This window comes from Pungitius pungitius, chromosome 8 (genome assembly GCF_949316345.1).
Source record: "Pungitius pungitius chromosome 8, fPunPun2.1, whole genome shotgun sequence".
Classification (NCBI taxonomy): domain Eukaryota; kingdom Metazoa; phylum Chordata; class Actinopteri; order Perciformes; family Gasterosteidae; genus Pungitius; species Pungitius pungitius.
The window spans coordinates 856,966-870,798 of record NC_084907.1 but is presented as its reverse complement, the minus strand read 5'-3'; the positions used below and the strand labels follow the sequence as shown (position 1 = coordinate 870,798).

At 48.3% G+C, this 13,833-nt stretch overlaps 1 protein-coding gene across 3 annotated transcripts in view; it reads right to left on the bottom strand.

Annotated features, from left to right (window-relative positions):
* Positions 1 to 1,478: 1,478 nt before the first annotated feature.
* The window catches only part of slc12a5a (solute carrier family 12 member 5a), an 84,161-nt gene continuing 71,806 nt past the window's right edge, over positions 1,479 to 13,833 (bottom strand). For 2 of the 3 annotated variants that reach the window (XM_037490733.2, XM_037490736.2), the window contains exons 6-26: positions 13,543 to 13,673; positions 11,168 to 11,415; positions 10,725 to 10,936; positions 9,839 to 10,006; positions 9,657 to 9,755; positions 8,742 to 8,799; positions 8,458 to 8,632; positions 8,242 to 8,360; positions 8,021 to 8,119; positions 7,825 to 7,944; positions 7,073 to 7,177; positions 6,831 to 6,999; positions 6,216 to 6,411; positions 5,932 to 6,101; positions 5,664 to 5,795; positions 5,336 to 5,443; positions 4,890 to 5,015; positions 4,364 to 4,596; positions 4,253 to 4,267; positions 3,988 to 4,121; positions 1,479 to 3,398 (exon numbers count right to left, since the gene is read on the bottom strand). In XM_037490733.2, the coding sequence (XP_037346630.2) occupies positions 3,307 to 3,398; positions 3,988 to 4,121; positions 4,253 to 4,267; positions 4,364 to 4,596; positions 4,890 to 5,015; positions 5,336 to 5,443; positions 5,664 to 5,795; positions 5,932 to 6,101; positions 6,216 to 6,411; positions 6,831 to 6,999; positions 7,073 to 7,177; positions 7,825 to 7,944; positions 8,021 to 8,119; positions 8,242 to 8,360; positions 8,458 to 8,632; positions 8,742 to 8,799; positions 9,657 to 9,755; positions 9,839 to 10,006; positions 10,725 to 10,936; positions 11,168 to 11,415; positions 13,543 to 13,673 (2,909 nt within the window). In that variant the 3' untranslated portion in view covers positions 1,479 to 3,306. The remainder of the gene's footprint in view (positions 3,399 to 3,987; positions 4,122 to 4,252; positions 4,268 to 4,363; positions 4,597 to 4,889; positions 5,016 to 5,335; positions 5,444 to 5,663; positions 5,796 to 5,931; positions 6,102 to 6,215; positions 6,412 to 6,830; positions 7,000 to 7,072; positions 7,178 to 7,824; positions 7,945 to 8,020; positions 8,120 to 8,241; positions 8,361 to 8,457; positions 8,633 to 8,741; positions 8,800 to 9,656; positions 9,756 to 9,838; positions 10,007 to 10,724; positions 10,937 to 11,167; positions 11,416 to 13,542; positions 13,674 to 13,833) is intronic. The other variant, XM_037490734.2, reaches the window with a different exon arrangement.

The following is a 13,833-nucleotide window of genomic DNA, read 5'->3' as shown; positions in this document are numbered from 1 at the left end:
CTGCCGCACAGAGAGCCCCCCCCCCCCCCCCTCCTCGGTGTAAAGTGCTTCGCTGTCTCAGCCACGCAGGGGATGAACACTGTAGACCTTTTATTGTCTGTAAGATCCGGTGACAAACATTCGGATGAAACAAGTGACACCTCCAGTGGTCGAGAGAAAATAAATCACTAAATGACAAAATGATCCATGTGAGAACGATATTGCACAAAATCTTACAAAACTCTTAGACCTCGTCCACAGTGATAGAACAGTGTACAGCAAAAGACAACACTAGTCGGTTACAGTGTCTCTGACTTAAGTGATATATATTTACAAAAGGTGAAATGACCGGTTCTAAGGCCCATCCGCTCGCAAACTCAAAATCTATTAAGACTATTTGAGCAAGATTGAAATATAACAAGTAACAATATAGTGAACTCATACTTTATTTTAATTTTTTTTTTGTAAAAGTCTTGTTTTTCGTGGTCTAGCCGCGTGGAAAACACTCCAGTTCTCTGAATCTGAGATGAGATCTGACAACCTGCTGCCCCTCTGGCCCTTAAACATGTAAGTCATCACTATAGAAACCACAAAAACAAATATCGCCACACAGTACCATGCAAACAGCAGTTATAAAACATTTATAATACCATAAATAAATTCATTTCCAATAAATTTCTCCAATAAACTTCAGATATCTTTTTTTCTCTTGAATCTATTTCAACGGCTCAGTTGATGCAGGCAACGTTGCGCGGACCATCGCGAAATAGTCGCGTCTTCAGAAACGTACGCGAGCGTTAAACGACCCCCCGGTTATTAAAACGTCTTCATGAGTGGCTGCTTCTTAAGTATCACAGGTGTCAAAGTTCATCACCGAATTTCAACATTTTTGGTGATTCCTGTAAGTTTTTTTAATTAAATGAAATCTGTTATAGAATAAAACGGGTTCACTTTACTTATGGGATTAAAGATGGTAATAATAAATAGAGCATTTCTTTTTAAAGAGAATAAAAAGGTAGAGGGTTTAGTTCCTCAGTTGTAATATTGCATCACGGTATTCAGAATAGTTTTCTAATAAAACAGAAAGCTGACCCTGTCCAGAGATCTCAGGCCAAACGTTTACCACTGATATGTATGTCTATACCCTTTTTCACTTTAGTCGTCTCTATTTACAGTAGAAATAAATCTATCGATACTAGCAGCATTCACAACATATGGTCCGACATTCAGGCAACACTAAAAACATTTAATACGGTTTGTAAATACTTCTAGAAACTAATTTGTTTTGCTTCCCTATATTGTATATACTGTTTATATATACGGATTTATTTATATTCATATTTCTACTACAAGTGCAAATGACCAAAAACGGTTTCTTCAAGAAAAGAAACTGAAATAAAGTAAAGTGACAGCTGTCCTTGGTCAAAGTGAGATGAATCTGGATTTTGTTCGACTTACGAAATCTACATATACAAAATATATGTGTAAAAAAATAAATAACACGATGATCACATGAGTCCGGATTTCAACTATTGCACATTCCGTCCAAGATGCACTTTTTGACCCTAAATATGATTTTCTCACAAGTCATTCAGCTCAAGGTCGTGTCCAATCGGTGGTATAAAATCTCAGTGGAGTCTACTGCATAGAGTTCAGTCTTATGGACAGCGTGGGATTCATAGATACTGCTCTACTTCTTTGGACATGACCCCCCCCAAACAATCCGTCTCTCCTGTGGAAAAGCTGATCAAGTCTGAGCGCCACCTGCAGGGCCACTTTGACACTGCGACAGTGTCCTCTCTGTCCCCAGTTGGACGCCTCCACACTTTGTTCTCTTCAAGCCAATCAATAGAACTTTTGTTCACTATTTCTCTTTGAAAAATACTTTGATATGGCACATTTAATGTATCTAAATGAGGCAAAAACAATAAATCTTTAAGTGACAATCAAAATGACAAACAACTATTTCATCATTATGTGTAAACTCTAGTCCATAAACATAAATACATATTTGTTCTCTAGATGAAAAAATAACATTTAGTATTTTCTTTTTTTAAATAGAATGAATTTGTTAAATTTCACTTGTTGCACAGTGACAGTGCAGGTGCAGTGCGTGACAGTTACCATAGTGACAGGAGCCTATGCCATCCAATAAATAAATAAATAAATAGATACATATCATTTTAAAACAGCGTTTTCCAGCGAAGGAGCGCTTTCTCTCCACTAGAAGCTTTTTAGTATGTCACAAAAATACTACACTCATACTGAACAACGCGTCAGAGCTTGTACATTATTTACAGTGATCCACCCGAGGGCTGCTGGCGATGATCATCTCCTCGGGGGGGGGGTTGTACTGTCTCCCCACTCGCCGTCTGGTAGGAAACGCACTATTCACAGTTTTAGTTACGTGTCAATCTCTACAAACTAAGCTAGCCTTGTCGTATATATATTTATATACTCTTTTCAGTGACCACGAGGATGGACGGCCACTAAGAAGATGGAACCGAACGGAGGACGAGCCGAAGGACGGCGGTGGAGACACACACACACGGTTATGAGGACGGCGTGCTGCGGGTGAGTCTTCCTCCCATGCCCTCGGGGGGGTCACAGTTCCTGCTGGGTGGTCCTGCCCCTGGGAAACAGTCTCTTTGTCCCTCCAAGGATGAATCACATGGGAGGAGTCCAGTCACACACACACACACACACACACACACACACACACACACACACACACACACACACACACACACACACACACACACACACACACACACACACACACACACACACACACACACACACACACACACCGCTGATGGGCCACACGCGTGTTTCAAAAGAAAACAACAACAATATCGAGGAGAATCGATTCAAACAAAGACGGAACCAACATGCAAGTGCGCTCAACTCCACCTCACCTCCACCCCCTCCACCTCCACCTCCACCCCCTCCACCTCGAGGCCCGTCTCGGCGGCGAGCTACAGACGAGCGACGGAACAAACGCATCAAATGGACACGAGGCCGGAGTCGGCCAACAGGTAAAAGAAGCCCCCGCAGCGGAGGGCGTAGCGGCCGAGCGGGTGACTCTGCTCATCGGTCTGCTGGGGATGGAGCTGACGGAGCGGTGCTGAAGCTGAGCTATCGGGGGAGGGGGGGGGGGGGGTGGGGCGCGAGAGGGACGACCTCACAGGAAGGAAGGGCGCGAGCGACGTACCGAAGCAGCGTCGATGAGAGAGGGAGGGGGAGGGAGGGAGTGGGGGGGGGGGGGGGGGGTGGTGTTGATGGAGGAGGAGGAGGAGGAGGAGGGGTGGGGGTGGGGCTGCTCTCTCAGGAGTAGATGGTGATGACCTCGCGGCCGCCTCCGCGGACCAGGAGGACCCGGTTGAGGCCGTCAGTGAGGACCTCCAGGAACTCCATGTCTGGGACAGAAGTGTTAAAGAAGGTCCACAGGAAAACCAGCTCCTCCTAAACGACCTTCTCTGTGTCTCTGGCTGAAGCCTCCTATTGATCACACACACGTATCCTATTGATCGGCATGAAAGCCCATTGTGAAAGATGCAAAGTATAGCTTTAGGGTTCCTGTTTGCATCTGTAGAAGATAAATATAAATAAGCAAATGACGGGACGTGATGTAAAGAGAAGGAGGAGAGCTACAAAGGAAAGTCCAGAAAATGGTATAATTACTTTTATAGATAATAAAAGAGAAATTAAAATGAATCAAATGAAAATTGTTGCTCAAAATGTTCATCTTGTGCTTCTGCAATGGAACTCGGCTGATAAATCCTAATTAGTTATTTGCCTCCTTGCCATCACGCACTTATTATCTGCTCACAAATCACGTTGCCAAGTCAATTAACTGACAAAGTATAGTTATAATAGCGGAGCCTTCGGGCTCAAACGGATCTTCTATCCGTACTAATGAAGCCGTTCTACTGACGTAGGTCACTCCCTCGATGACACGTCCTGCCTGACTCAAGGACTCCTCTCAGTAAACACGCTGAAGGATACAGTTCTCGTCGCCCGTGCGGTTCTTCGGGGGTCCGGGCATGTTCAGGAGGACCAGCTTGGCCTCGGAGGACTTTTTGATGATGACTTCATTGAGCCGGAGAGCTGTGTGCATGCGTCGCACATTGGACTGGTTCCTGAGGGAAGACACGGCGGCAGGAAATGAGGTCATCAGGTCACATGTGACGGATAATGAAGCAGGTGCTCGTCCCCGCGCAGGTGTCCCATCTGCATCTTCTCATAGGGTTCATAAGATGGAAATACTTACAGGTTCTCCCACTCACTGCAGCGTGGCAGGAAGAGAAACACAATTATCACTTGGAAGCTGGGGACAAAAAGCCTGGAGGTTCTTCATGGAGGAGCATTTCAAAGCACTCACGGCTTCATGTTGAACAGGTCTTTGATGCCCTCCGGCGTGGCGGCGCCCGGCGGCTTGGCTGGTTCGCCGTCGCACTTCTCGGTCCAGGTCATCTGGACCTGCGTCCCGGGGCTCTGGACCCCCTCGGCGGGGGTCAGCGGGGTGGCCGGGGTGGCCGGGCTGGCGGGGGTGGTGCTGTCGTGGATGAGCTGGACCTGGTCAGGGGGGGAAACAGGGGAAGAGGCCGACTTTGACTATGGGACGAGAGGGAGAGAGGACGCACGAGGAGATGTAGGTAAACGTCACAGAGAGCCAGTGTTTGACAGAGGGGGGGTTGGGGGGGTTGGGGGGGGGGGGGGGAGAGGGGACATTAAGGAGCCTTACATCGCTCAGGCAGCTTATTAACACGGGGCAAAGCTTCTACTGCTCTGCTGCCCTCTGCAGTCCAACTGTCCCTTTAAATCCAATATGCTTGTACTATTTATATCTCCTTACTTTGTTACAGCACCTTCACGTGAGCACAAACCCAAACCCCCGCCTGCTCTACCTCCTCCTCGGGCTTCTCCTCCTCGCTGCCTGCTGGCGGCTCCTCGCTCACACTCAGCTGTGTGGTCACGGCGGCCGGGTTCTTGCGGCGGATCGACCCGCGGGAGGAATCGGTGATGCTCTGGATCTGGAAAGACACAGAGGGGGGGGGGGGGGGGGCGAGGTACGACAGGAGGTTCTTTGTCTTCTCACGTTCATGAGTAGCAAAGGAAGATCAAAATCTAAATGGTTGTCGTGGCGACTCAGGCAAAGTGAGCTGATGGTCGCACAACGCCGTCTTTTATTTTTCACATCTGTCACAAGCTGTGATTGACAGAAGCGAAGCGGGACATGTGGTGTCCCACTGCTCCGATTGAACCGTAGACGTGCTCCTGCCCGGAGGGGTTAATGTGCCACGTCAAATCACGGCGAGCCGAGTCCCGCCAAGGTCGTTTCATCCTGCCCTACCTCTCTTTCACGCTCGGTCCTGGTCATCTTGATCTGTTTAAGCATCTGCGAGCGCTGCTCCATCACCAGGGTCTTCTCGTAGGTGTAGGCTGAGATGTCACTGTCATGCTGAGAACAAAGAAATCAACAAATGCAGGTGTTTTGTGGTGTTTCTCATTTAGAAAAATAACAAATAACGGTGCAAAGAACACAGAAAAAAACCTTTGAGATCAAATCTAATGTAATCTTTGGAAAGTTGCACCATTGTTGGACAGATTTCCCCATTTGCTTGAAGCTCAGGTGCAGAGCGACGTTGGACTCACTGTTGAACATTGTTAAGAACACTCACCATTTCCACCACTTCCACCATGGCGTCGATACGGAGGTGATAGAGGAATGTGGTCAGGTCTTTTTTCATCTGGATGCTGTTGTCGTCCAACTGGGCCACGGTGAAGATGCGCATCTTGCACTTCCTCCAAACCTGCACAGCATCAACAAGTCAGCTCACACGCTGTTGTTACAGAATTAAAACTGTTTAGAGGACATTAAAGGAAGTGTATGCCAGATGTAAAGTGTCTGTCCTCGATATAGTGACTTGTTAATGCGCAGTGTGCCACCTTGTGCTGGCGGAGAAGGAAGGGCAGCAGCATCAGCATGCCTCCATCATGGACGATCCACCACACGTCGATGTGGCCCTCGGTGAAGCGCTCCCCGTTGGAGGGGAAGGCCGCCACGTTCTTCGGGACGAGCAGAGCCAAGTCAGCGGCGGTGGTTTCTCTGACCAACTCTGCAGAAGGGACACACAGAGGAGGTGAGGCGTTGGCGATACTACTTCCGTTAATGTTGTGCGATTTTGTCTTCTGGATGCAGCTTATTGGCTGCGTTTCCCCCAGTGACCCACCGACAAAGTTCCTCCAGGTCTGGTGCTCGTCTCCCTGCTTCCAGTTGCGCGGCCAGGACACCAGCACGGCGTTGTGCTTCAGGCCTCCCAGCCCACTGGCCTGGATGAGGTGGGACGTGGCGTCGCGCAGGTTGGAGGACACGGTCACCTGACAGAAGCCCTTCACCTTCTCCGTCTCCATCAGCTTACGCAGCGCCTAGAAGGTCAATACGTACAGATCGCACTTTACAAAAGTTAAATTCAGTCAGGGAGACTGGAGAAGCCTGTTCCTGCCCCCCCTCCCTCAGCTGATGCGGGGGCTCGTTGAGGACTGGCCAACCACACATGGGCCCCGATTCCATTAACCAATCGCATCAAATCAGCCAATCAGCAGGAGGACCCGGCCCATCAGAGGAGCGGATCAACGTATTCTCCACCTCCTCCACCTGTGTCTGGACCCCCAAAGGGGGGAGATGCCTCCTCCCATCTGGGCAGGATGGAGTCCAAGCCCCAACAACTTTGCACTTTAAATATTTATTATAGTTTCAAAAAATCATTGTTAAAAGTTCAGAAGTGGCTCCTGATTAAAATGCAGGACGGAGATTAAGAACTTGAATGTTTTTGAGGAGTCCTCACCTGCTCTGCACGCTGGCTCTGTTCGTAGTTCTCCAGAAAGGTTCCCACCAGAGCCGTTCCCACAATGGTCAGACCTTTGCCTGCCTTCAGCTGGTTGGTCAGGGAGAGCAGGCGAGGCTGCTCCACGTTCTGCTCCGCGTCCGTGCTGACCAGCGTCAGCAGCTGGGGCCTGAGGACAAGGGAGAGGGCGTGAGAACTCCAGGCAGAAGGTTCCCAAAGGGGAAGCTATGGAAGGGTCCTACCTCCAGTTCTTGGTGTGCGGCGGACCTTCTTCCAGCCGCATGAGGGCGTAGCGGGCGGCGCTCAGGGACAGGCCTCGGATCCCGTCCCCCCACTCCTTCTCCGCGCTGTGACACAGACAAGCAGCGATCAACACTCCTCCATCACCACGACGACTAAAGTTAGGCGGCTTGGCTTTGCACATGAAAAGAGGGGGGGGGGGGGAAGTGGACTTGTGGGTGACACTTTTTCATAACGCAGTGTGATCGGGGATTAGGCGTCACTGTTAAATCTCAAGTTAACACCATGGCGTCACCGCAGGGAATCACAGCGCTGTGATGCTCCGTGTGCACTGCTCGGTTCGGATCACTGAGGGAGCAGAGGGCGCCGCCATTAAAGACCAAACAGCTACCGGATCGCGTTTGTATCAACTACACGTCTCGTGGAGTCTGGGCTTTTGGCTCTTATGTAAGAGGTGGGAGGGGGCCAGTTGTCTCATAATCTACATACAACTGTAGGGAGTAGAGGCGTATAAACGTGTTTCCTACAGTCATTGCAATAATCAGCACTCGACAGGACCAACACAAGCACTCAAACCACAAACACCAATTTCCCTTTAAACTCCTGAAAAAAAGATTAATGTTGTAGATTTAGAGGCAGAAAACTCACACAAACATACACACTTAATCACATTACCACACACACACACACACACCAGCTAAACCCAAAGGCCAGCCAGCAAATCCAATCCCCCCTGGGGTCTCGCTCTACTCACCCGGCGAACTCGATATACTTGTAGATAGAGCCGGCAATTACCATGGCGACGATGGCGTAATACCAGGAGCAGAGGAACATGAGGGTGAGACACAAGCTCATCCCCAGGAAGGACAGAGCCCTGTGGAGAGGCACAGTCAGTGAGATCGAGGCCCACATTGCGCCGTGCTTCAAAGTGACTGCTGAGGCAAACGGACCAGTGGTAGAACTTGAAGCGGGGTCTCCAGTTCGGAGTCCTCAGTAGTGTCTGCAGAGCACAGGCCAAGTTCACAAACATGTAGCACATCAAGAAGAACCTGCAGGACACACACACACACACACAGAAACCATCTCAATTCACACATTCACTGGTACTTCTGTATCAGTCGAGCCGAAAGGCCTTCTGCCCTTTGTGTGATGGGTTCAGCATGCTGCTCACATGGAGAGGATGGGAGCTACTAAATCCAGGGAAGCGATGAGGATGCCGATCTCGCAGATACAAGCGGTCAGCAAGAGGGACCACGTGGGTTCTCCGTTGGCCTTCGCATGGCCGAAGATCTGCGGGGGGACAACGGGGAAACATTCAATGTCCGTGTCCCCTCACATGAGACGGTTTGGAGGAAAGTGACGACTAAAACGAGGAAGCGGGACCGACCCGGAGGGCGGGCACGATGCCGTCTTTGGCGATGGCCTGCATGAGGCGGGGAGCCCCTGTCAGACTCTGCAGCCCCGCCCCGCAGGTTGAGAAGAAAGAGCCAATCACGATCACCCATGGGGACGGCCAAGCCAACGTGCCAATCACCAAATTCCCGTGGACTCCCTCTCCGAACCTGGGGGAGATGGGGAAGGGTTGTTTTCGCATCGTTAGAAGCACATTGTGTAAAGAATAATCATTTGTGTTCAGGGTTGTTTGTCTCAGGTCACAAAAGGGGGACCTACTTGTCCCTGAGGACCACACCATCGATGCAGGCCCCGAACAGGATCACACTGGACATGTCTATGCAGTCCTGGATAAGGAAAGTAGAAGTATTTCGTGGACAGATGCAATCAATGAGGCTGGTTAGTGATGGACGGGACTTGAGCAAAGACATCATCAACTTTTCCCCCTGAGGACGCACTTAATAATAAATGCTTTATCCAATGAACTGTGTTTGCTGAGAAAAGACGTCAATCGATTTTGTTTAGGATAATATCTCAGAGATCAATGACATTGTAACTAATATCCTTGGGCTTTATTAACTTGTGATGGCATAGGCAGCCCACTGATGCAATTAGACTAGCTAATCAAATTTGTTTAGACTCCAAGCTGATTACTCCGAGATACATGGAAGACATTCAAGATGGCTGCATCAGAGTTAGGGGACCGTTTGTGGAGCTGCAGCCAAATCATGTGTCACATGGCGATTTTTTATAAATTAATATATATTCAATAATATTCAATAAAATGTGAACATGCAGCATTTGAGTGAAATAAATATATACGCAGCTAAAAGTGTTGACCTTTAATCATGGTGGGGCGTGCAGGCCGATCAGGGGGCTTTTGTCACAGCAGAACAAACCAACCACAGGTCCTGTGAACATTGGACCATCATCACCCAGCTTCCAGCTTATGAATGATAATGAAATTTAAGAAGATATCTGGTTGGAATCCTAAGCAGCATGTCTAGAGATCACTAATTGTCAGTTTCATAATGTTCCTACTGTATATATCTAATATGATCAACAAGGTCAAAAAGAGTATTTTTGTAACCTTAAAATCGTGTAATGTCCTTTTCTAAATCCTTAAACCAAAATGTTTAATAGATCCGTGCAGTGACCCCGGGCGACCCCTAGGCGACAGTAGTGAGAGGATACAGACGAAGGAGGTGGTGGTGATGGCTGCAATGGTTCCAACTGGGATGGACTTCTGGGCATCACGCAGGTCTCCAGAGCGGTTGGAGCCGGCCATGATCCCTGGGAGATGAGAAGCAAACATCAACGCGGCTTCAGGAGGTTCACGCACCAACAAGGAGGATGTCAACCATCCAGAGTCTCACCTGTCACAGAAGGGAAGTAGATTCCAACCAGCAGCGTGAAGAAGCTGGCGATGTCGGCCAACACGTAGCGGTTGGCGTTGGTCAACGGGTCGTCCTGGTCCTCCACCGAGTCCATGTTGGTCCTGGCAATCAGATCCCCTTTCTCGTAGTAGGTCCCAAACAGGTTCTCTGGAAGGAGGAGAAGAACAAGTCTTTGAGGGAAGCCATGACGACCTGCGATACTACATTGTTACGTTGATCCTCTATGTTTGTCTTACAATGGACAAAAAGCTAAATGCATTCAGTGTGCAAATGCAGTGTACATACGTGTATCAGTGTACATACGTGTATCAGTGTACATACGTGTATCAGTGTACATACGTGTATCAGCTGACTGGTGAAGCCATTCGTTATTTAAGTAACGTTAAAGGCTTTTTGTCAAATCATTTAAACTTGGGGTGAATTCTTTTTATAGCCCTGTGCACAGGGCTCAGGTTCTTGGATGTGGATCCTTAACCTCCAGCTTACCGTCAGCTCCTGATCACGAATAGAGCGACGAGGTGAAGCTCTGGGCTTTGTGCAGTCAGGCCCTTACTTCATCATGTTCCACCTTTACCTTTTAAACTCTGAACCTCTGCATCTTCTTTTTATACAACACACATTGAAAGACATCTCATCTAATCCAATTTAGTGAAATGAATGAACCAATTATTAATCCGTGAAAGCCTTCCTTAACGGTTTTATTATTCCGTATTTACTCTTAATGGCCCTCAGAAATGCAGAGGACACAATCTGCTTTAAGACGTCGCAGTAATTCACTTTAACTGAACCTGTTATCCGAAGCTCGGCAACATGTGGAGTGGAGAGGCGGCTCTGTGAGCTCACTGAAGGATCCGAATGGACCAACCTGACAGGATTCCACTGGCGACCCCTGGGATGCCCTGGATCCGGGTCACGTTGTTGGCCGTGAAGTACTTGTCGCAGGTAGCGTTGAGGAAAGGTGAGTCACAGAACATGCTCCACAGCTGGGTGGTGACGGTCCCGTTAGCGGTCTCCACCGTCTTGGAGCACACATCGAAGGTCTTCCAAACCAAAGTGCGGTTTCCCAGGAGACACACACTAGAGAGAAGGACAATAATAAGATCCATAATAATGATGAAAATAGAAAAAACAATAATTTAAGGAACAAATAATAAAAAATAACAAGGAAAGGCAAAACTATAATACTATATACTATATTTACTATAATAAAGAAATAGAGTTTTTAAAGGAAGTCATTTGTTTAAAATGTTCTGCAAAACAAAACCAATCTGGACCCAAGCTCTTATTTTGAAGGTTTCGGTCGCTTACGGGAAATCCGGAGCGTCGATGCCGGTCTTGATGACGCCGGCGTAGACGGCGAGGATGGAGAGAATGACGCAGGCCAGAAACACCAGGGCCAGCTTGTTGACGTACTTCACGCCGACAAACACCACCGTGGCCATGGAGGTCAGCAGGATGGTCCCGTACACGCGCATGTTGTTCAGCAGGGCGGCCTCCGCCTCGGGGCCCTCCAGGCCCTCCAGGGGAAAGATGGCCGCCTGGGGCGCTATGTAGATCTGGGGTGAAGGAGGGGGGGGGGGGGGGGGTGCTGTTATTGTTTCCCCCTTTATGCACCCTGGGATATCACACATGGAGGTTCCATAGAAGCTCCTTGTTGCTGAAGGCCAGCGTGGTGCTAGATGTTCAGGGAGTGTTACTCATCCGCTTTGCTAGCAGCCTGTCTGGGGATTTTAACCTGATAAAGATCTCAGGTCAGAAAGCCTGCTCCTCCACTTCACTGTTTACTGCAGAATTTAATCAATTTCACCACGGGTAAAAAAAAATAAAAAATAAAAATAGGTAGACAGCGAGGTGAGAAAAGCGTGAGGTGAGCGAGGAAGACGACTCTGAAGTGTGAAAGCATGTGACGGATTAACAGCATTCAAACTGCCATTTTAATTCAGCTTAATTAAAGAAGTCGAGCGTGGTATTAATATTCTAAACCAACTGCCTTTATTATACTTTTACAAGGGGTCGGTCCCAGAATAGCAGCGCGGTGTAAAAAAGGGTGAACCCCTATTAGCCCGTCAGTGTCTGTCATCAGCGGTGATTCACGTGAAGCCGTTGCATAACAGACTCCTTTTTATCAAGTTGTCTTCTGGTTTCACCGTAACGAGCAGATCAAATGCAGGAGGAGGAGCAGGAGGTCGTCGGCTCACGTTCGGTCGTTTTTTTGGCCGAAAGGGAAAGCGCTGCCGAGAACAACATCGCCGAGCGGATCTCCTGCCTCCGCTGTGAGCGGCTCATGCTTCCGGAAATAGCATCGCTGTGTGTTCTTGGCTCCGAGTGGAAGGATGAAACGTATTCAAATCGGCCCTCTCCACATCCGCTCCTTACAAGTCTGCAGGGATTGTTATTTTTACAATAGAAACTAAGCCAGCTTTGACCCAGAAGACTAAATTAACCTCCGGGCATGATCAAACTCTGCATCCCCATTAGAGGCAAACAGAGGGAAGATAATGGCACAATACAAAAATAAAAAAACGCACACACACACTCGGTGGGCTGATAGCAGCGGAGCAAAGTGATGAGAGCTGTTTCAAGGAATTCTGTGGTTACTGCGCCAGAGTCTCGCTGATGCAGTATTTGCATCATGCCCCAACAGAGCGGGACTGCAGTGGAAGGAGTGTGGAATAAAAGGCCCGGGAGGAAGAGGAGGAGGAGGAGGAGGAGAGTAACAAGATAGAGATGAAAGATTCCTGCATCTCGTCAACTGATCTCAACTCACGTTGAAGAAGAAGACGGGTTGAGGGAAAAAATAGCTTCAAAGCGCTTTGAGGGGGGAATAAAGCGCTCTGTTTTCACACTGGTGCTCTGATGGGTGTCATTTCATTCAACTTTTTTATTATCTAGTAATCAAGCTGGTTTTAAAACTACGCCTGCATTATTTTCTACTCATTTACAAAAACTTTTACATACATTTCCCAGGTTTTCAATCCCGTTTTTGTCTCAGTTGTTTTTAAGCCATTGGTTCTTCAGATCCTTTTTGCTGCTGGTTGTCTTTGGCTCGTCGCCCCACACATTTGAACCATTTCCAACATTGGCACCCGTCTTTGGCCGCAGCAACGTGAAACCAAATCTTTCGTGTATTACCAACATAATTAAATCTAAGGGTTCACATTCAATCCAGCAGTTCTGAACTGGATGCTCAATGACTCTTGAGAGCAGCTTTGGTGAGTGCTGTCACTCTGAGACAAACCTATCAAAGTCTGAAGGGAAGAGCTGTGATTTGTCGTCCTCCATTAACCTTCCGATGGCCTTTGACTGGCGGCGCCATGGCAACGCAGCGAATGAATGGACTAGAAATGGATGTCGCTGCCAGTAGGTTGCAGGAGGGTCAACGTGAACCCACTCACCGCTCCATCACACGCTGCTCTTCAAATGTCTCTCAATCATTAACCAGAATATTACTATTATGTTTCCACTTTAGCCTTCAAATTTGAACTTTTTATGTCTTCTTTCTTTGTATACATACTTAATGAGCACTGTTGAACAGGGCCAGAGATCCAAGATCCTCATTTGATAATGAAGAGCATGAAACATGAAACCACCTTTAATCTACACGGCCGTATGGAAATATTCTCCCTAAGAAAGAACCTTTCCAACAAGACACCTCAAACATGTGAATGCTGAAGGCCTCTTACCAGGAGCAGCTCGATGGCCCCCAGGATGTACATGGCCCCGGCGAAGGTCGTCCCCAGATAGAAGCAGATCCCCACGGCTCCCCCGAACTCAGGGCCCAGCGAGCGGGAAATCATGTAGTAGGAGCCCCCGGCTGCACACACACACACACACACACACACACACACACACACACACACACACACACACACAGGTAAACACAGGAATGAGTGGAGGAATATCTGCATCTGGAGCCAGTGTGTGTTTTACTCAGTGTGCAAATAAATGAACAAAGCATCAATGAATATCCTTTG